Raw genomic sequence first — 22,528 nt, forward strand, 5'->3', positions numbered from 1 at the left:
GTGGGCAGTGATCCTAAGGCGGTGAAGGAGAAAGTCATTCACCATGAGAAAAATATGAATGGACATAAACCCATGGTTTTGGTATAGGAAGTAGACTTCAAACTCCTTTGTTCATTTCACTCTCTACTTTTTTGTCTTCCTCTTTTTTGTCATAATGAATCCTATTTGTTACCTAACTGGGAATCTCACTTTTCCAGGGACCCACAGGTACTCACAGTACCATATACCTAGTACTTTGTGTTATCTCACACAGTTTTTGTCCTTACTTTTATTGTTTTTTGGGTTGGACCTAACAGAGTCCTTTGTCTCACTCATATGAATTGCTAATATCTAAATCTTTTTCCCATTGCTAAATCATCTTCAGTTAGTATACATCATCTCAGTGTGCAGAGAGTTGTTTTGGCAATGTACTCTTTTTAGTGAGAACATGTGTCCCAAAATCAAACTAAGAACATAGATTATCTTTTGTTAATTGCTGAAAGTAGTCCTGTTAGTAGTCTAAAACAATACTAGGTAAAGTGAGAGTGCAAATAATGTGTTTCGTCTTTTTAAAGTCACATTCTGCTCAAATTCTTATTTTTTATAAGATTGTTTGGGGTGTAGGTCAGCCAGAAGATGTCTTTGGGTCTCTGGGAAAAGAAAGAAGGGCTGGAAATTGATTGTCCAATCCCTGCAAACATACATGGGTTTTTGAAAGTAATACTCCTCTCTTTTTTCCTTTTTTTCTTTTGTTTTTTAATTGTTGGGGCCTGTTTTCAGGTAAGAAAAGGGATAGATTGCATAATTTACTTAAATACTTGGATGACACATAATATCATTAGTCATGCAAGACTTAGCTTGTTTTTTTCAGTTCTTATATTTATTTTTTTATTGTGTTTAGGGCACATGTTTAACATGACCAAAACTTTGTGTTTAAGGTGAAATATGCACAGTGTATTAAATATGACCAAACACAAACCTATTCGTGCTATTAGACACATGTTTAAGGAGTTATTTATGACCTATGATTCTGTGACTAGAGTGCAAGAGAATTGAAGAGATCGTTGGCAGAAGCTGTTCCCAGGCTGATATCAGTCTTGATATTGGCAGAATGTCTTCCAGGCAGGAACTGTCTTCAGGAACAAAGCAGTTACTTTTTACTGGAGGAGTAACCTATACTGGGACTTCAGAAGGAAATCAAGTAGGACTCTACTCTGAGGTTAAATTTGTTCGAGGAAGTGTAGGCACACTGCCTTCACACCACAAATACTATTTTTGGTCATAGCAGTTATGGCTAGCTCTCAAAATATTTGGAGAGAATATTTACAAATAGAAACGTAGCTTGGCTGTGATTGAATCAGCTTAAAACACAGCTAAGTCACTTTTGATGCCACTAGAGGTCAGCACTAGTCATTAAATAAATGTCCTGGAGACTGCTAGCTCTTTACCGGCAGTGGTGATTTTTGAAAATATCTACTTCTGTCTATGCTCGTTGTACAAGTGTGTGTGAGTTCACACCACCAGTGCTTCACGATGGTTGGAAGCAAACTCCTTCTTCTCGGTGCCATGCTTCCCCAGTGCTGGGAGCCAAGCACTGCACTTTTCAAGCTGTACCTCTCCTCAAATGCCACAGTGCTGAGTACAGTCAGGGGCAAAAGGCAGTGACAAACCCTGACCTAGTAAAGGCTTCCAATGGCATCAGCAGCCCAAACTAGTTGGCACTACTCCACTCTCACACCATACAGGGATTACTGCATTTAGTTCTGGGCATCCCAAAATAAGAAGGATATGGACCTGCTGCAGCAAGTCCAGAGAACGGACACAAGGATACCTAGAGAGATGGAGACAGGCTGAGAGAATTGGTGTTTGGCCTGGACAAGAGAAGGCTCAAGGAAGACCTTAGAGCACCTTCCGGTACCTAAAGTGGTCCTGCAAGACAGCTGGAGCGGAACTTTTTACCACAGCATGAAGTGATAGGACAAGGGGCAATGGCTTTAAACTAAAAAGGAGTGTGTTTACATTAGATGTTAGGAAGAAATTCTTTACTGTGAGGGTCATGAGGCACTGAAACAGCTTGCTCAGGAAAGCTGTGGATGCTCCATCCCCAGAAGTCTTCAAGGCCAAGCTGGATGGGGCTTTGAACAGCCTGGTCTAGTGGAAGCTGTCCATGCCCATGGTGGGGGGCCAGACCTAGATGATCTTTAATTTAGGTTTCTTCCAATCCTAACTACTCCATGATCCTGTGAAAATAACCATTCTGTGATGGTTCCTATGATGATCCTATGACAACCCCCTTTTACTCCTTTAAGGATTGTCTCAGAAGTGCAGCAGTGAGGAACTAGGCCAAAAGACAGGCTCTTGAAACTGGGATTAACTCATTATGCTTTGCCACCTTGTCCTTCAAAAAGATGCTTCCTTTCTATTGTAATTGCTAACTGTGCTCTCCATCATCACTGTCTGGGCTTCTACAAACACAGACACTGTTTACAACATTTTAATGTAGCTACTATTGATAGGCAATTGAACACAGAATTTCCTTTGCCATATGAGAAAATAATGTTGCCTGGATAAGCAGTGTGATCATCATGTTTTTAAACAACCTTTAAAAAATCTTTATCTTTGCTAAAACCTGCTAAATGATGCAAATGAGTTGGCAATCATAATGCAACAAATGCCTGGGATTTATTATCATGTTGCAATCTGTGCTTTCATCATATATCACTGTCTACTTTAACACAGTAGCTGACTAGGTATCAATACACAAAGTTCATTCTCAGTGCAATAGGCACACCTCTTTCATCAAAACTTTCATGTTTGGTTCCTTTGTGTCACTTTTCTTCCACTGAGTACATCAGAGCTGGAAAAAAGAAGGCTGAACACACAGTTCAGAATTATTATCACTCTGTGAAAATATTTTTTGCAATGTTTTGTGTCTGTATACATGCACATATGCAGATGACTTATTTTCCTTCTGGGTTTTTTTGTTTGTGTCTCATATTTAAGAAAATTGGCTTTGAAATATCATCCTGACAAGAATCCAGACAATCCAGAGGCTGCAGAAAAATTTAAAGAGATCAACAATGCTCATGCAACCCTGACTGATGTGTCCAAGCGAAACATATATGACAAGTATGGATCATTAGGGCTCTATGTGGCAGAACAGTTTGGTGAGGAAAATGTTAACACCTACTTCATGCTCTCCAGCTGGTGGGCAAAGGTAAGCTGTTATTCTCTTTTGGAAATCGAATGCTACAATGCACACTGACAATTACATACACAAGGAACCCCCTGAAAAACATGATCTCTCTACAGGCTAAAAGGATCCTAAAAAAAGGATATGATCTGACTCTAAACTAAAAACTTAATAAAACAAAATTATCTGGAAAATCGATGGTGGCAGAATGTAACGTAAACTCAGACTAGCACTAATATAGAAAGTTTTATCTTTTTTTTAACCTGGTATATAATTATAGTACATGTTTTGTAACACTTTCAGACATTAATTAGATTTGAAACTAGTGCTCCAGGTTAATTTTGACTTTCTTTTCTGTAATGACTAAATAAAAATGACTCATTATTCAAACACAAGAAGTCCCATTTATGTGACAACCAATTAATTAATTATTAAGGTACAAATTTAGCTGTCTTTTTTGCTATATATATCATACAATGCAAGTAAGCAATAATAATACATAACACTATGATTATGGCATGATATATGTGCCTTGGTGATGGAGTGAGAGAAAGGAACTCAAAGAAAAGGTTAGAGGAGTGGAATGGAGGAAGAGAGTACGACAGGAAGAGAATGATATAACAAAACCCTGCATATTGCTCAAGAAAAAACACAAAAGGGGCTGTTCTAGTCATGAAGGAGTTGGGTTCGTTTGTTCCCTTATCACATTGGTGTCCTCTGATATTTGCATATATCAAATTCAAGTGTTTCTGCAAATACTGAAATGTTACAGACATGCAACACACAGAATTGCAAATGTGGAAAATCCACGCAGTTTCCATCCCACCCGTCTCCAGCCACAGCAGCCCCGGAAAGCACTCTGCTGGGCTGTGACAGAATACACAGGAAGATGATCTGTACTGCTTGAAGCAATGTGATGACAGTTTTTATCTGAGAACTGTGGAACCCAGAATTCTCTGTTCAGCAAGGAACAGGCCAGTGCTGCATTGCCCCACATTTCCCTTTTAAGCTGGGAAGTCACTTGGGCACTTTGGGGTCTTAGAAGCCATAATTTGACTTCTGAATCAGGATGAGGCAGAAGCTGCTCAAATGCAGAAACAGTGCATGAAACCAATGAGTAAAGTACGGGTGTTTAAATCAAACTTGCAAAGGTGCTGCCCCTCAGGGGCTGGTTGGATGCTGCCTGCTTGCAGCTGCTGTAGCTGCCTCCTGCTGCAGGCTGGACACCCCACCATAGCTGCTGTCATCTCCTGATGGATCATTCCCCCTTGTCTTTGCTGCCCACCCTCTCCTTCTGCCTCTTTGTCACAGGTGGCCTCAGCACTGACAGGGCAACAGCGTGGACTCCTTTAACAGTTTTTGGCAAAAAAGATTTCTTCACCATTTCTTTTTTTTTTTAACTTCTATTTTTCTTTTATTTGGTGATCTTTAATGGAGATTTTATGGAGTATAAAATCCTCTGGGGTCATAAAATCAGGTACAGAAATAACCACTGTGTCTTTGACTCATAAAGAGAGCAGTGGGGAGTAGAGAGAAGCTCATAAGTCTCCAACAACTAAAGGAGAAATGTGAGGATTGCTTCAAGCAAGCTGTATCCCAGAGGTGAGACAAGACACGCTGAAGAGCAAAGTAATTACTGTTTCCTGGTTTTCAAGAATTTTTTACAAAAAAATTTTAAAATATATATATAGAGTCATTTGAGGATTACCACAGGTGGTCTGTCTATGTCTCCCCCAACCCAAAATCCTGCCACCCCCAAAGCATAAAGGGGCCACCAAGTGGTTTTGTTAGTTAGTTTGGTTGTGGTTTTTTTCTTTTTTTTTTCTTTTTTTTGCAAGTTGAGCTCTCACTATTTCTCATTTGTTTTTCACTCATGCACAAATGCTGGATCAATTTGAAATTTTTATATTGGTCATCATAATACTAGTTGAGTCTGAAGCATCATCTGCAGATGACCTCTGTACTCCTGATTTCCTCCATTCTAGTGGAGGACAGTAGGGACCACAGCCTTGGCTTGTTATCTTCCTCATTGCACTCATTCCTCTTCCCAGCACACTCATACCAGGAAAATCTGACAGTTGCAAGGAGTTTTATCATTAGCAGTAAAGAAACTCAAATGAAATGAGAAATGAAAAATGAAAATTACTGTTCTCTTTGAGAGTGCTAGAGTTTTTAGCAGGCATATTAAACTGGGAACATACAGACATGGGTAATGAGAACTCAAATTGCTTCTCCACTGGCAGCATAGAGGTTGTTTAGCTGTTTTAGCAAAAACCAATTCACCTTCTACCATGAAGACAGTTCATTGATTAAATAAATAAACTGATTTTTGATTTAACAACTATGATAATATAAGTACAAGAAATGTTGAAACATTAAAGGTATCATGAATAAACTCAATGTGTTTTTCCCTATACACACTTTCATTCTGTTTTATTTTTTCATTCTATACATTGTGGTGATTTATTCTCCATAATGGCATAAATGATAAGCAGTCAGATAACTTATTTTGGGAATTATGGCACTGTTTCAGGTGTCCATTAGAAGGAAAGCAGTTTACGACAGAAAGTCTGAGTCCTTCTTTTCATTTAAAAGCTCCTTGCTCACTCTAGATACATGCTTATATTAATATTAGGCATATAAATAGTCTTATTACCTTCAAAGATGCCCCAGCCAGCCCCCACTAACGTTACCTCAGACATGCATACATAATATTATTTGCATAGCTCCATTGTCTGAGTTTGACAATATCCTGACATTTGTGCTTACTTTCTTCTTCAAGCAGCATATTGTCTTAGGAACACAACAAATACTTGGCAGACTGAACAACTGTCATGCTAAAGCCAGGCTGTACCTCCAACCCATATATAGCTGGTAGCCACAAAGCTGTGCTGCTTTTACCCACACATTCAGAGAATCATAGAATGGTTTGGTTTGGAAGGGACCTTAAAGATCATCCAGTTCCAAGCCCCCTGCCATGTGCAGAGAGACCTCCCGCTAGACCAGGCTGCTCAGAGATTGATTCAACCTGGTCTTCAACACCCCCTGCAATGTGGCACTCGTAAACTCCTCAGGACAACCTGTTCCACTGCCTCACCACCCTCACAATGAAGATTCCCTCCCAAATACCTAATCTAAATCTACTCTCTTTCCATCTATTTCCACATATCAGCTCTGATTTGCTTTCCAGGAATGTCACTGGTTTTCCTTTGCTCTTATACCGTTATGTCCATGAAGAGATGTCCATGGAGATTTCTTCTGTGTCACAAACATCTCCATGTAGTCCTGGATCTACCTGGGGTCAGGAGTCAGGCTGCTGTCATGTCCCCGTGGAGCACAGACTGGCAATGCCAGCCTAAAGGCTCCCCTCCTACATGTGCCATTGCTGTGATGCAGCACACACTTGAACATCTGGGGAGCTGTGCTGTGAACCCAAGCACTGGCCTCACTGAAGGAAGAAAGCTCTGTAAATTTAAATTTTCTGGCTCTTGACTCTTTCCAAGATCCCTGGTCTTGGCCCCAGGCAATTGTGTTGGCTCTCCTGAATCCTCTATGCTTTGTGCCATGGGGACAAGAGTGATGAAAGGCGAGAACTTCCTGCTACCTGAGTCCCCAGATCAAGGAACCATAGTCTGAGGACTATAATTTAGGAGATGTCACCTGCACAAGGAGATGTGTGGTCCTGCACAAGCTAATGGGGGGAGAGAGAGAGACACCTACAATGGGCAATTCAAATACTCTTATGACTGAACCTTCCCCTGGAAGGGCTTTTAACTTCTCTTTGACTGTGTGGGGAGTCCATAGCAGCTACATCCTAAACTGGATGCCTTATCTCAGTGCCCAAAATTATGTGGGATGCATCTGGGTCTTTGCTTCTTTTTCTCTCAGCTTTGTTATTGACAAGAGCTTGCCAGTAAATAAGTGTTTGCAAAAATGATCTTGGGCAAATGAGTCATTTTAAAGATGGAAATGAGTCATGTTAAGGTGGGTAGGGTTTTGCATACTGCCTGGAGGGTTTTTCTGAGGACCATCAGCAGAACAGCAGACTTTGAAACCTTGAGCATGTGGGGGCCTGTTGGTTGGTGTCTTCTTTGTGGATTTGGTCCTTAGTGACAAATAGGAGGTTGTGAGTGAGAAGGGTTTTGGAAGACCTGGCCCTTGTCCAGGCACTGGGACAGCAGGTGGACTCCTCTGAGTGCCAAGCACTTAGGAACCAGAGTTCTGCCTTCATCTGTAAGAGAGAGCCACAAGTTTGGGGAAGGTCACTGCTAACAGGACTTTCATCCTGCTGTGTTTAACCCAGGGCCTGTTTGCAGTCTGTGGTTTGCTGACTGGCTGCTACCTCTGCTGCTGCCTCTGCTGCTGCTTCAACTGCTGCTGTGGAAAGTGCAAACCGAAGGCACCCGAGGGGGAACAGCAGGAGTTCTGTGTGTCTCCAGAAGATTTGGAAGAGCAAATTAAGAACGACATGGAAAGAGGTGCGTATTGTAGGGGCTTACTGTGTGGCAAAGCTGTTCAAAACAACCTTCAAAGCCTGTAGTCCAGATGTTCTGCTCACAATGCTGAGGCTGCATCCAGACTTTAGTGGAGACATGCCAAGTCACTCTAGCAAAGCCCACAACCCAGTGAACCTCCCAAATTATCTATTAATGAAAAACCAAACTTATGGGATGTACAACTAAACATTTCCTGTATCTCTTATGAGACACTTACACAATAAATGTCTTAGGGCACATTTTAAGAGACAATGTTCATCCTCTAGCCTCCATGCCCACGTTCCTTTATATCCTAGATCCTATATTCCTACAGTAGGCTCAGCTGGACTGGTGCCTGTCACATCTGATTGGCCTGAATAAGCTGTCATTCAGACTTTAGTTGTGTAAAATTTATCCCTGCTTGTGGTGGATATTGTACCCATTCAAGAGAAGGCTTCATGAAAAGATGCCAAATTTCCAACAGTAAGGTTGTGCAGTAACCCAGGAGAGTATGCATGGGAGCTGCCATGGACCTGTCCCTCTCCCATCCAGCTCCCAAGCTTCTCACTCTCTTCTGCAGTAGCAATTCTACCTTACTCAGGCCTTGGATAAAATCCAGGTGTAAACTAATCCTCTCAAAAATGTCTGTAGTTCCTGGCCCATTTAATTCTCTGGTGTGCTTCATGGTGGAGCAGGCAAGTGCTAACTTAGGGGGCAAGAGGAACAGGGAACTTAGGAGACAGCAACATGAGCCTGTGGCAGCAGAATGACCTTCACAGCAGGTCAGCCTCTTTTTTTGCCTTTGCTGCATCCCCCCAGCTGCACGTTCAGATTTTGGCTATGCCAAGGGATGATGGGGATGTTTTCATAATTTGACACTAGTATGGGATACATGCTCTGAACAGAGTCCTGTTCCAGTGTGCCAAAGTGGGGCAGTTTTGCCTTCATATTCAGGGGAAGCAGAAACACCTCAAACTGGATAGATATGTACAGAGTGAGAGATGCAGTGACCCTTGCTCCAGCAATAAGAACCCAAGGTACCAGGGAAGGACTGGAGACACTTTTCAGTTGCAAATGTACATAAACTATGATTAAGATTATGGTTTTTTTATTAGGAAGGACCCAAGTCAGCTCACTCATTTTCTCTTCCATTGTTATGGAAGATCTTATACTGTTATATTCTTATGTTTATTATGCTTAAAATAGCACTGCCAGATTGCAAATGTCATGTTCCCTTAGCAGTAAGAAAATTTTCCCTCCCAAATTTTCACACAAATTTACCCTTCCACAAATATGTAACAAAACACTTGTAGTAGTTGAAACAAATGCTATTTTTATAACTGCTATGCCAATGTGTGGTGGTGTTTTTAAACTGATTTTGCCTAGAGGCATATCAAGGTAAACACAGTCAGCTTAAAAATTGATCATACTTAATCAGTCTCTGCAAAGGCAATAAAAACTACTTGTGAAAACTTCTGAGTTGGGAAAGTATTTTTTCCCAACACAGAAGTATTTTTAACCATAATACCTTGAGACAAAACTAATAAACTTTAAAACATTAGGCACCTGAAAAGTGCAAATCTAAAGTGGGTCTTGTTCTTCATGAGTCTCTGATACCAAAGCCAATTCTAAAGTAGAAGTATGGACCTTTGAAGAATCAGAATGCTTAATTTCTGCCCATTTTCTTAATTTGTTTATTTTTAATTTGGATTATATTTATTTTAATTCTCCCTCAAAATCCAGAACAAAATTCCCTGGTGCTCTTTCTTTCTGGCACAGGTACCAGAAGGTATTGGTATTCTTTAATTTTAGGCCCCCTTGACATCCCTTTACTCCCACTGAGTCCCACTGAGACCAAATTAAAAATTAATTTTAAATGCTTAGCAAAGTACCAGTCTGAAAAAATAACATAATATGGAATTTCATGTTTTAAGTATTTGGAAGACAGTATTAAATACATAGGTAGGGTCTGAAGGAAACTAGATCTTTATACCTTTCCTACCATCCTCTTCAGTCTGGCTACATTTTCCTCCTAATCAAAACCAGCAAGTCTCAGTAAAGCAGAATTCTCTTTATTTTAGAAGAGATCAACACATAAGGAATAAAATAAAAGCTTTATGACAAAGAGTAGCACGAGCATCTTTTCTGCAGATGAAAGGAAAACAGGCTATGCATTTAGGAAAAAAAAAAGAATGACAACCAGATCAAAGTGTGCTGCCTCCCTTCCTTCTTCCCTTGTCATCCCAACTTCAGGCATGCTGGCCAGAAAGACACAGCTGACTTTTAGAATAGCAAAGACTGGGCTTTTTTGAATGTTGAGCCATAGAAATTAATACTCATGCCTTCCTTTAGGTAAATAATAGAAATGTTCCTGTATGTAATTCAGAAACAAACTGTGTAATTCAGAATCACTTGTGCAGCAGATTTAATTTTGGAAGAGGAGATTCTATTAGGATCCAAGTTCTTTGCATGCCCTCTGAGCACAGACTGAGCATTCCAGCCAGTAATTAATTTCTCTGCTTCCTGCTGTCCCCAGCATCTACAGTATTGCTAACCAGAACTTCTCACTGAGGTCAAATGTAGATTTTTCAAGCTAAGGCCCCACTAAAAACTATCCAAATATTTTTTTAATCAGCCATTGTTTTTCTGAGGAATGCATCATTGATAAAGCATCAAAATTCCTGATGCTACAAAGCTCTGAGACTGAGCCCTTAGTAGTTGTGCTCAATGGGAGCTGCCTGCTGCTGGCTGCACTGCCCAAAGGACTTGAGATTTAGACCTCAACTGCCATGTCAAACTGGCATGACTAGAATAATTTTTCAGTTCCTCACATTTCTCAATAACACAATTAACGTTTTACAGAGTTGATTTCATTCCTCATACTAACATACCATAAAACATAATTATTAGTGAAAAAGAAAGAGGTGTGAGACCAAAGGTTCAGTGATCCATTCCCTAAAATGTAAGAGCAAAGTGAGTTGCCACTGAAATCAACATAATCATGCTTCAATTCTGTTGATTTTCTATTTCTCTAGAAAAAAAAAATCTAGGGGAATTCATATTCCTCTAGAAAAAGGGTTTAGTCAAATAAATGTCACTAGTTCTAGTGCTCAGCTAGTTCAATGTCTCCCTTGAGAGCTTTGTTTTACAGCATGTATTTCCAGGGGTAAGATGACCATCAGAACTAAAGGAAATTAGGGGCTTGCAAGCCCTGGCACATACTTAGCTTACAAGGATTTCTCCTCATAACTATTGATTTGTACCAGAGGACTCTGACCTTATATAGAGCAGAAAACGAAAAATTAAATGTTTCGTTTGGGCTACTACATTTTAAAGATGACATTTTTTAGTGTTTCAGATCAAACATGACATTAGAAAGGTGCAAAATAAGGTAATCTGTGGTATCCTGCCATGTTGTTATAGGTAACCTGTCAAAATGCACTGGCAGAGGGAAGTATCACTCGCTTGTCTGCAGCACAGACACGTGCAACACTTCATCACTTTCCCACACACATGGGGCAGGTTGACAGATTTTGCTTCCACTGAAGTTGATGGCAAAATTTTTGTTAACTTTTGTGTTCCCGGAGGAGGTGGCATTGGAATTTGGATTGCCTTTGTACTTCAGGCTGTAATGATGCACTCAAAGCAGTTTGGCAGGTCTGTTCTCTCCTGTTCGGTTATCGTTGTAAGAACAAAGCAAGGCATTTCTAGACCAACTTTTATTTTACAGAAAATGAATTCTGGGAGAGAAAAAAAAAAGGACAAGAATAAAAGAAGCTGAGTAGAAAAAATACTTTCCCAACTCAGAAGCAAAAAGTTTTTATCACTTCATTGTCTCCTCCACACTTCATATGATACAAATGTAGGCGAACAGTGAGCAGGAGCTATCTATAGAAGGCAGTTTAAACTGTGAATTCTGCCTCACCTCCATTCTGCAGCTTGCCATTAGCAGACTATATTTGTACAGTTTATTATGCTATGGGTCCTTGTTCTGCTAAAAAACCCTATAATAAATCTTAGAAGGGTCCAAGCAGCAAAATGCTTGGTGAGGGTGTCAGCTAAGAGCTGTCTGCAGATCAGCTGGAGGCAAGGCGACAGATTTGCAGTGGGTCCTGCTCTCCTGTTGCACACCTGGGTATCACAGCAAAATGAACTGCTAATCTCTGCCCTCCATCAACAATCTTCCAGAAAATGAACAACTTGGAGGCAGAAGTGGGTGGGAGAGAATGCTGCTCAGAAATCTAGAAAACACACAGCAACTTAAAAATGGATTGGAACTGCCAAACTAATATGAGCCTGAGCTGAGCTCAAAGCATTAATTACTCATAGACTTTTAGAAGTTATGAAACACGTCTGTCTTTGACCTTGTGTCTAAATATGGAATTGCCCATACAGAGAAGCTGCTTGGCATTTAATCATTCTTGCCTTTCACCTTGACAGAGTCAAAGTTGTTCTACCCCCACTGAGTGGAAGCCGTATGGCATGCAATTAGATTCCTGCTCTGGGTTAAGTTACTCCTGTACATTACATCTTTTGCCCATGATTCATCCCATCAACTGTCATGTAAACAGAAGGAAATGTCAGATGAGATTTTTTTCCCTGAACATTTGGTCATTTGGCAAAAAAAGTCATAATTTGTATTTGATTACTGTGAAGACTTTGTTAGTATCAAGATATAGACAGTCCAAAGTTTTCATACGAAACATTTCACTAAGATGGCTGAACTTGTAAAAGTCAGTCTCTGAGACCTGAGTACTTCCCTCCCTCCAAAAAACATGTGGGTTGGAAAGAGGCCCAGAAGAAGCTGGCTTACTGCACTTTCTAAACCTTGTTCTTTATCAGACGGAACACAGTAGCCATCAAACTCTGTAAAGACTTCACTTCTACTTTCCTCCACTCTACAACAAATGAATTTTTATAGATATATTGGAAAAGCAAATACAAACTTGCACGGAGTGAGAAAGTACACAGCAGTAAGGATTTATAGAGTGATAATATGAAGTTTTGGCAGTTCCAAATTCATTAAAATAGTAATTCCCAGAGTCCTATTGCATATACATTACATAAGACTTCAAATTCAATTTAACATTTTTATTTAACTAGCTGGCTTTCAGGATAGATATGATTTCTCTCCGCTCAAGTGTATTACTATTACTGCTCACGTATTTTTTCCTTTTAACTCTCCTCCTTCTTTACTGTTAACTCTGCCTTCTTCAAGACTCATTTCTGTCCCATTTTCACAAACACTGTCAAGGTTAGTGCTTGCTGACTCACAATAGCTCTGATTATATTCAGCCATTTGTAGGAACAAGCACTTGCTATTAGAACAGGCAGGAACCTTTAGCCTGCAAGCTCTGCCAAGAACCAGGCAGAGCAAATGTCCAGTCTAACAGCAGCAGCAACACCCAGAAATCTGCCATTGTATGAGGACTAGGAGGAAGAGCATTTGTAGGCTTGGTGTGGGCAATGTCACCTTGTTGGTATCCACACAGCTGTAACCAGAAGAGCAAATGAAATGTTGTGGTGCTAACAAGAAATCTGACTTTGGTAGCAAGTGAAGGGTTCTTAAAGTAATCTTTGTTGTCCTCTCCAATTTAGATGGAGAAACTCCTATTACGCTTCAGCCGACTAACGTCACTGAGAAGACACAACTGATTGGGGACAGCCACCGGAGCTACCACACTGAGTCCTAGGGCAGGCCAGGGACCTGCTGAGCTTCTCACTGACTCTCACAGTGAGAAAAACATGAGATAAGTCCTGCAGCCTGTGTTCACAGTTGTCTTTAAGCTAATAAAAAGTAACCTGAGAGTAATTTCCTACCAAGGCAGAGTCTGGCTCTATGCTACTTCCAATAGGTTGATACCTGCACTGTGTAGGGATATACCCATGGCCTGTACAGAGCATGCTGGTCTCTCACAGCTTCAAATTGTCTTTTCCTCTAATAATATTTCCTTTGGGATAGCTGGCCTTCTCCCAGCCTGCATCTGTAGTTTCACCTCCCAGACGCAGTCGTGACTCCCTTTATGGACACACTGGCTGTCCCTGCCCCAGGAACTTTCCCTGGATGCAGCAGTTTTGCTGGACGGGAAACATTCCTGTGAGGGAGCCCCACAAGTGCTCTTCAGCAGGTCTCAGAGAGAAAGTTGTTGGCACGACAGATGGGGCTCTCCTTCCCAGAGAAGAAGTGCTCTTTGGAGGGCAGCTAGTGGCTTGCTGGGACCCAGCTCTGGCAGTTATAAATCCTGAGCCAAGACAAAGTGCTAGGAGATTTTTCTGATGGTTGTTACAGTGCAGGTCACTCCAAATCCAGGAGCCTCATCCAGAAGCACACATAGGCTCTGTATCTTCCCCAGCAAAAGCTGCAAACCCATGAGACAAACCCTGGGCTGTCCCAGAGCCTCTCTCGTCCTCCCAGGAGCCTGTGGCAAAGCTCCTCCTTTTGGTTCCCAGCCAACAGCTTTCTGCCAGCTGGCTTACTGCACCGTGCCCTTGGCTCGTGGCCCTGCTGCCCTGCTGGCACTGGGCTGGGAGCCACCACACCAGCACAGGCACTGGGGCTGTGGGAGCAGCAAGGACTTGGCAGGGAAAGCAAGCAGCAAAGGAGTGACCGTCCTCCTCAGCAGCTCATTGGGGTAAGACTGAAACCTCCCTTCTGGGCACAGGGGCTTTAAGAGCACATGGCATAATTTTAAATAAAGAGGCAGGAATGAGGTGTATGTTCAGGTGCACCACTGCACAAATCAGTGGAGATACATGTGGGCATGGCTAAAGGAAGCATGAAGAACTTAGGCCACTAATTTGTAAGAGCTAAAGGAATACCTCTTAAATCTTAAGCTTAGCACCTCACTGATTTGACATAGTAGTTTAAGCCTGAGGCAGCAGAATTTCTCCTTATTGATCATTTTACATCAATCATTGTCAGTTCTGTGTATTTGCTATTTTTGCATGCTGTGGTCTAAAGGGGGGGTCACAATGTTCCACTAAATTATACAGACTTGTGAATATATAACTAGCTGAAAGTGTTGTTCCCTTTCTTAAAATTGGATCCCAGAGTTGTGAAACATTATTATCTTCCTTCTATTCTCACTTTTGACATCAAATGTCATTCATCTAAATATATTGGGAAAAGAATGTGTTTTATAGAACCAGCTGTAACTTCAAAGTCAAGACATACTACTTTCAATGTTTCTTAAAAAGTCCCATAACACAAGGATATTTTCAAGACCATTACTTGCTGTTCCAGTTATATATCTGTTCCCTGGACGCAGGCACTGAGGACGGCCAACATGCACACTGCCCTCAGAAATGGCCCTGGTTTTCTTCTTCAGAAATGAGGGAAGATGCTGACATGACCAGAGTGCACAGGCACTCACTTCCCTCCTACCCACAGGCTCCTCTTTGTCCTCAGTTGCAATGGTTTTGGAAACCACTCGTGTGTACATAATTCCAGACCACCATCCTACCTGCCCATTGAGGATGTGCCCATCCAACCCAGCAGTGCCAGGAGAGGGGGCAGGTGCCACCATTCTGCCACTGAGGAGGCATGACCCCAGAGGCTTGTCTTTCCAGTGGTAGCCCAGTGCTGCACATCTTCCTGTCAAGGGGATGGATCAGAAAGCTCTGGAGTGCTGTGAGATGGGCAGAGCCCAGAGACTGGGCACTCCTCTTTTGCCTTTCTCCACTATTCCCCTTTTCAGGGTGTTTGTTCTGGCGTAGGATGTTATCCCCAGTGAAGGAGTAGGGAGAGCACATAGTACATAACAAATCTGCAGGTGAAGTAATTTCCTAAGTTTCACTGTCTGGTAGGGAAATTTAGTGTGAAAATGTCCAAATGTTACCTAGTGACTATTTCCACCAGAGAGCTGAAAGAGGCACTGGGAGAAAAGTCTGGTGTAAAGCTGTGTTTTATATGTGGAATCCTTTCCCATATGAAATCCATCCTACTTTTCCCATGAAAGTCATTGGGAATTGCACCCTTGATTTCAACAACAGCTACAGAGCAGGCCCAAAGCTAGGGAGGAAGAAGCGAATCCCATAATAGCAAAAGCAACTGGGGAATTTTTTTCACACGCAACACCTCTGATGGGTCTAGAGGGCCATCGCCAAAGTTCACCAAAACCAAGGAAATTTTCTCCATGGGCTTGAGATGTACCACAAGTCATGTGGTTCTTATTTACACTTTCTAAATGAGAGCCTTTTCTTGGGAAAGATTTATGGCTGGATCTCACAGTGTGAAGCAAAGATGGACAAGCTGCTGCATGTTTTACAGACACAGGGCTCTGTACAGAAGAGCCACAATGCATTAGTTAACATGTCAGTTAGCAAAAAATCTCAGAAGAAACCTGTGACCAAGCCTCTGAGGGGGTTGTCCAGGACCTGCAGCTTAAAGATTTGAGTGTCTGAAATCATGGTTTAATTTCAAATAGGTAACTTAGTTTTTAAAGTACCAAAGCATTTGTGTCTCTCATTGATGTGAAGATCAGTATTCTGAGGACATGTGGAGATAGAATGATGAAGGATTTCAGGACTTAGCTCTTCAATGTGCTTTTACTCTGTTTGCTTTTCAGAAACGTTCCTAAAATGAACACATGCTAACATTATCTGCTTTTGTGTACAGTTCAGTTGCACACCCAGAAGTCTTGTCAAAATGTACATATTCTTGATTTATTTCTGTTTTGCTACATTTATTTATATGTAAACTTCCATGTATTCAAATCTACCTTGGCTGTCAATCACTCTGACTAATAAAGGTTGTATGCATGAATTGTAGCACTCCCTTTACCTTGCCACACTATCAACAACTTAATTCCAGTAACAGCTAGAGAAGCTGTTGCGACAGCTGGCCCAAGTTATGGCTTTGCTCCCTGGCAAGTGTCAAATGACAGCTCAGGGTTTCCCCGAAGAGGAACTTGCTCTTGGATTGCAGCAGATGTGCCCACCCATGCAAAGCAGCCAGACCCATGGCCTCACATTGTAAATCCTTTACTTAATGCAGAATGCTTGTAAAAGAAATCATCAGTGTGACAAAGTGATGTAACACAGTAGTTTCACTGGAATCAGCATCTCTAAGGAACAATTTTCCCCTGCAAAAGGTGTGTGCAGAGAGCGGAACCATGGTGCTGCTGAGGACAACAGCAGGCATCCTGAGAAATCCAGCACCTCACTCTGCATCTGTTCAAGAGCCAGCACAGAGTGCCAGAATATCTGGGCATGCTACAAGACAGGAATATTTGTCACTAGGCTGGTATTCAGCCTCTGTGACCACAAAAGCCCAAGCATTTGAAAAATGGACAAGGAGCAGCTGTTTTGGCTGTATGTATCCTCAAAGATCCGTTCCTTTGTGTGCTTAGATATTAACATATACCCAGATTCACTCAAAACTCCAAACAGAAGAGGCAGCATAGACGATTTAGGTGTACCATCATGTAACTAGTTATTTAGGCAGTTTGTGCACTTTCACTCTCCACAACAAGTTTGTGGGATAAGCCACAATGCTTAATACAAAAAACTTCAAACATAATTGCATGTCACTTAATTTGATTGCCTACCTTGTATAAGAATGAATACCAATATGATTGCAGTCAAAAAGAATTACATATCTGCCTCTTTGTAGAATAAAATCATTAAAAAGAATTGAAGAAGAATGCTAAACTGAGCACAGTTAAAATTACTGATTTTTCCTATGTTATCATTTCCTGTAGAAGAGAAAAGAGTGTGCTGTTACAAACCAGGGAGAAAGACCACAGATGACCACAACCCCTTTCCTTCCCTCCACAAACTGAAGTCAGCTCTCTCATCTCATCACATCTGGCTTCTCCTTTCACTTTGAGAGATGAATGGGTAGAGAGTTTCAGACAAGAGGACTTAGTTCTATGTGCCAGTTTCACCTGTCCCAGGGCTGGGAAGACAGTAAGATGGGACAACTTATAGGTGTGGTAGCTGACACCTATAACAGATAGACCCAGTAAGGACACACAATTTTCAGCTAAAGGCGAGAGTCAGTACATGCTAATCTTAGAATGGGCTGGGTAGGAAGGGACCTTAAATATCATTCCGTTCCAACCCCTGGCCATGGGCAGGGATGTGTCCTGTCCAGCCTGGACTTGAACACTTCAGTTGGCTGGATAAGAAAATGTGTTCCTTTTGTGGCAGTATGTGCAGATACAGCCTTATGCTGTAAAAACAGTGTCTAGACATTTGGAAGAGAGGAGACTTGGAAAAATGACCTTTGGAATTTCAACATCCTAATTAACTGCGATGACACAAAGGGATGTCAGCCGGTATCCTCCTGCACTGACTTGCTTTGTGACACGTTGGAGTATGAGCACACATCTTGTTTTCCTTTAGAAATTCAGGAGGTGTTGGCAGTCCTGCATTAGGCTCAGCATTCTCTGCTCCCACAGGAACAGTCGCTCCTGAAAGTGAGACACAGTGCACAGGCTCGGTTTACGATGCGGCTGGAACTCTTCTAGAAAAGCAACTGTATCTGCCAAAGGCTAAAGAGACAATTGCTAAAGAGGATGTTTGCATGGAAGGGAGAAAAAAAAAAACTAAGCGTCTCCTTCGAGCCGGAATCGAACCAGCGACCTAAGGATTCCCGTGGGGCGTAACCGCTACAGTCCTCCGCTCTACCAGCTGAGCTATCGAAGGGACCTGCCATTCAGTTCGCCGCCGCGCACCAAGATCGCAGCTGGCCCGCCCCGCGCATGCGCAGCACGCAGCGTCTTCGGGCGGGCCCTACGGCCGATCGCGGGGCAGGGCGGGAAGGCCGGGAGCGCCCCCTGTCAGAAGGGCGGGACGGGACCCGGGCCGTGAGGGGTGCCCGGGGATGCGGGGGGGGTGTGCGGCGCCCTTGCACTCGAGTATACAAAACAGTGGGGAAGGCCCCTGTACGTGTGGGGCCAGTGGCGCAATGGATAACGCGTCTGACTACGGATCAGAAGATTGTAGGTTCGACTCCTGCCTGGCTCGCATTGCTTTTTTTTTTTTTTTTGTTCTTAGCCGTGATCGCGCGCTGAGGGGGTCATGGTTTTCCTTCTGATCTCACCATCCTGGCTTCTTAGATTTCTCTTTTCTTTTTCTCACCTGATCTCATCATCCTGACTTCGTCAGGAACGGGAGTGACAGGACAAGGAGCAGCAGGTACAAAATGAGAGGGGAAATTTAGATTAGAGATTAGGAAGAAATTCTTTGCTGTCAGGCTGGTGAGACACTGCAGTAGGTTTCCCAGGGAGGCTGTGGGGCTCCCAGCTCTGGCAGTGTTCAGGATCAGGATTAGGCCTTGAGCAAGGCCTGATAAAGCCTGAACAAGACAAGTGTATCTTGGTGGGAGGTGTCCCTGTCCCTGACAGGCAGGTTCAGACCAAATGATCTGTAAGGTCCCTTCCAACCCTTAGAATTCTGTGATTTAACCCCATTTGTCTGCCTGGTAGTGCTGTGTTTTCCAAAGCAAAACACCACTGTAGGCTTAAATTTTTCAATTTTTTTTTTTTCAAATTACCCCGATTAACACACCATTACATTACACAGGGGAGAAACCCTCTGGCCCTGGGAGAGGAGCAGAGCAGTGTACTCCACATTGGCCTGACATTCTGAGGTTACTCCCACAGGTGACATCAAAGAAAACCACCAGGAGGTCTCTGAAGGCAGCAAGCAACCCTGCTGTAATTAGGAATGTTGTTTACATCCTAATTATCCCTTAGTCTTCAGAAGTGCGAGAAGATCCGTGCTGTGCAGTTGCATGAAAAGTGTGTGATTTTGCAACAAAACCCAAACATTTTCATTTACATAAAGGCTATGCAGTGTATGAAGAAGAGTTTGCAAGCAGGAGAGGCAAGGAAGGCATTCCCAATGTTTAGATTGAAGAGCACACCATAGCTTCAGAGTAGCCAGTTATCAAATCACAGAATGGTTTGGGTTGAAAGGGACCTTTAAAGGTTACCTACTTCCAACCTTCCACAATGAGCAGGGGCACTGGCTATCTTCAACTCAATCAGGTTGCTCAGAGCCCTAGACCTTGGATGTTTTCAGGGAGAGGACATTTGCCACCTTTCCAGGTTACCTCTTCCAGTGTTTTCATGAAACTCACTGTAAAAAAATTTTTCCTTCTATCCAGTCTGAGCCCACCTTCTTTCAGTTCAAAGCCATTACCCTTGTCCTGTTACTACACACCCATGGAAAAAGTCCCTTCCAGCTCTGCTGGAACCCCTTTAGGTAGTGGAAGGTGCTCTGAAGTCTCCTGGGAGCCATCTCCAGGCTGAACGACCAAAATTCTCTCAGCCTGACTTCATAGGAGAGTTGCTTCTACCCTCTGATCACTTGGTGTCCCTCCTCTGGACTCGCTCCATGTCTTTCCTGTGCTGAATCCCACAGAACTGGACAAAGCAGTGTGTGGATTCACATGTCCCAGAAGAAGTGGTTCACAGGAATATGAATAAATAACTGTGGTATCTCATGAGTGCTACCAACACCTGGAAGTGATGTGTGTGTGTGTTGTTGTGAGGGGCCCTGCTTTTGCTTCTCGACGCATGGCAAAAAAACACACGGCCCAGGCAGAGTCAAACCTCCACTCTCCACATTCGTAGGTAGAAGTGGAGAGTTAGTGGCGCCATTAGCTGACTCCCTGACCCAGCCGCGGCCGCTGCCCAGTCATGAACCCCCCTTCCCGCCTCTCTCCCTCGTGAGGGCCGAGGCTGCCGGGAGCATGCGCAGAGCTGTGCCCGGGGCGGGGCTGGGCGGTGGCTTGTGCGGCCGCTGGGGGGCGGCGGCCATGTCCCTTCGATAGCTCAGCTGGTAGAGCGGAGGACTGTAGAGGCTGCGCCCCACGGGAATCCTTAGGTCGCTGGTTCGATTCCGGCTCGAAGGAGACAGTATGTTTTTTACTCTGGGGCCGGAGCGCGGCCGCGCTCCCGCTCAGGAAGACGCTCCTAGAGCCGTTTACAAACACGTGTGATACACCAGCAATTCACCTTTTTTTATTCTCTCCTGAGGGGAAACAAAAAAGAGAAAACACTGCAAAGAAATAGCCGCCCTGCAGTAAATACTGATACACGTCTTGCAGCGATGCTTTTGGAAGTGCTTTGTTGTTTTCCATAAAAATATTAGTTATTATTACGTTTGATATAAAACTATTATTTATTATTTTTTAATGAGTTTTAATGGATAACACAATATCATAACCACAGAATTGTTAGGATTGGACGGACCTCTGTAGACCCCCCTGCTGAGGGGGGGTAGAGTCACCTAGAGCAGTTTACACAGGAATGCATCCACAGGAATGTCTCCAGAGAAGGAGAGTCCATTACCTCCCTCAGCAGTCTGTTCCAGTGCTCTGCCACCCTCAGTGTAAGGAAGTTCTTCCTCATGTTGAGCTGGAATTTCTGTTTATGGAGCTGGAATTTTAGTTTATGGACATTGCTCCTTGTCCTGTCACTGGGCACTGCTGAAAAGAGTCTGGCACCATCTTCATGGCACCCACCTCTAAGATACTTATATGAATGACTTAATGAGATCCCATCTCAGTTTAATAACATATATTTAGGATCCTTGTATATGAAGCCAAAAATAATTAATAAAATAACTTAGTTCAGTCTTAGCTAGTTTTGTTAGGTCTTCTTTCCCATGGTGATCCTTTGTGTTCCACTCTGGACAGTCTCTCCTCATTTTGCATGTTGCTTTATGTGATGCCAAACAATCTGTACTGATTGGGCTTTCTGTGATGCCAGATAATCCTTACAAAGGAGGGCTGTGAGCACCCCGGCTGATAGGAGTGGATGAAAGTCCTCCACTGTCTCTTGACTTAAGGCAACAGATGTGATGTTTGGTTCTTTAGATGTGCCAAAAAGGGTGACATGGGATCTTCCAGCAGAATGTGGAGCAGAGGGAGAGGGGTCATAGAGGTCTTTACACAGAAGGGGTTTAATGCAGACAGACATGGGCTTGCTTTGGACATAGTTAATAAGAGAGCCAGCACTCATACTCTGCTTTTTTCTCTCCTGTCTTCTATTGTTCCTTTTTCCTTCAAGTCTTCTTTTCCATTACAGGTGCTACGTGGGGTGCAGAAAAACATGCTTGGCAGCAGCTCCTGGAGAGAGTAAACGTGTCTGAAAGTGTCCAAATCTGTCTGCATAGCAGGGGGAGAATGGAAGTGAAGTTTTCTCCTTCAACAGAAGCTTGGGTGAGTCTTCTCTCTGAGTGGGAGTGTTTCTCTGGGATAGATTTCAGATATGAGAGCAAGGAAGACCCACTCTCTGTGGGAATATCGTACAAGCAAGATTATCAGCAGGGAAACAGATTTATGAAGCTCAGGAGGAGTCAAACCTGCACACTGCTTCTCTTTGTGCATTTTGTCCCTGGCCCCAGATACCCCTTCATTAATTAGTGTGCTTTTGTGCATGTGTGTGGACACGCACACAGACACCACCAACAACATTTTCTTCCCTTCTCCTCCAGCATGGTGCAGTGTATCCCTCTCAGGAGCTGTCCCATGAGGAACCCAGGCATGAAAACTTGCCTTTTAGAGAACAGAGGCACCTCAGTGAGCACAAATTGAGGAAACACATCTATTTCCTTAGCTGTCTGTTATCCACACAACTTCAAACTCACTAGCAGTCAAATCTGAATCCACAGTCCAAAATCACATCCCTGTGCCATTCCCTGGTGTGGGACAGACTCTATTTAGGGCCAGAGATTTATTTTATTCCCAAGATTCACCCCTTCCTATATATACGTCTCTATACTCATTTGCTCTTTTTCACTGATTTGGTGGCAACTCTTTTCACTTCTCCTAAAGGATAGTTTCCAAAATAAAAGCATGCACAGACTTTCTTCAAGAGAAGGGATCATCTCTTTTCTCCCTTTGTCTCCACCTCCAAGATATTTT

General features: G+C 42.9%; 1 protein-coding gene and 3 non-coding genes across 4 annotated transcripts in view; 3 read left to right on the top strand and 1 right to left on the bottom strand.

Annotated features, from left to right (window-relative positions):
• The window catches only part of DNAJC5B (DnaJ heat shock protein family (Hsp40) member C5 beta), a 36,297-nt gene extending 22,957 nt beyond the window's left edge, over window positions 1-13,340 (top strand). The window contains exons 2-4 of the mRNA XM_066546971.1: window positions 2,983-3,196; window positions 7,476-7,650; window positions 13,246-13,340. Of these exons, the coding sequence (XP_066403068.1) occupies window positions 2,983-3,196; window positions 7,476-7,650; window positions 13,246-13,340 (484 nt within the window). The remainder of the gene's footprint in view (window positions 1-2,982; window positions 3,197-7,475; window positions 7,651-13,245) is intronic.
• A 4,866-nt stretch (window positions 13,341-18,206) lies between these two features.
• Window positions 18,207-18,297, bottom strand: TRNAY-GUA (transfer RNA tyrosine (anticodon GUA)). Its single transcript is given in 2 exon segments — window positions 18,207-18,242; window positions 18,261-18,297. It is a non-coding gene; the product is annotated as a tRNA-Tyr (tRNA).
• A 248-nt stretch (window positions 18,298-18,545) lies between these two features.
• Window positions 18,546-18,618, top strand: TRNAR-ACG (transfer RNA arginine (anticodon ACG)). The gene has a single exon. It is a non-coding gene; the product is annotated as a tRNA-Arg (tRNA).
• Window positions 18,619-20,421: 1,803 nt separating this feature from the next.
• On the top strand, window positions 20,422-20,512 carry TRNAY-GUA (transfer RNA tyrosine (anticodon GUA)). Its single transcript is given in 2 exon segments — window positions 20,422-20,458; window positions 20,477-20,512. It is a non-coding gene; the product is annotated as a tRNA-Tyr (tRNA).
• Window positions 20,513-22,528: the final 2,016 nt, after the last annotated feature.

Source organism: Molothrus aeneus, chromosome 1 (genome assembly GCF_037042795.1).
Source record: "Molothrus aeneus isolate 106 chromosome 1, BPBGC_Maene_1.0, whole genome shotgun sequence".
In the NCBI taxonomy this organism is placed as follows: domain Eukaryota; kingdom Metazoa; phylum Chordata; class Aves; order Passeriformes; family Icteridae; genus Molothrus; species Molothrus aeneus.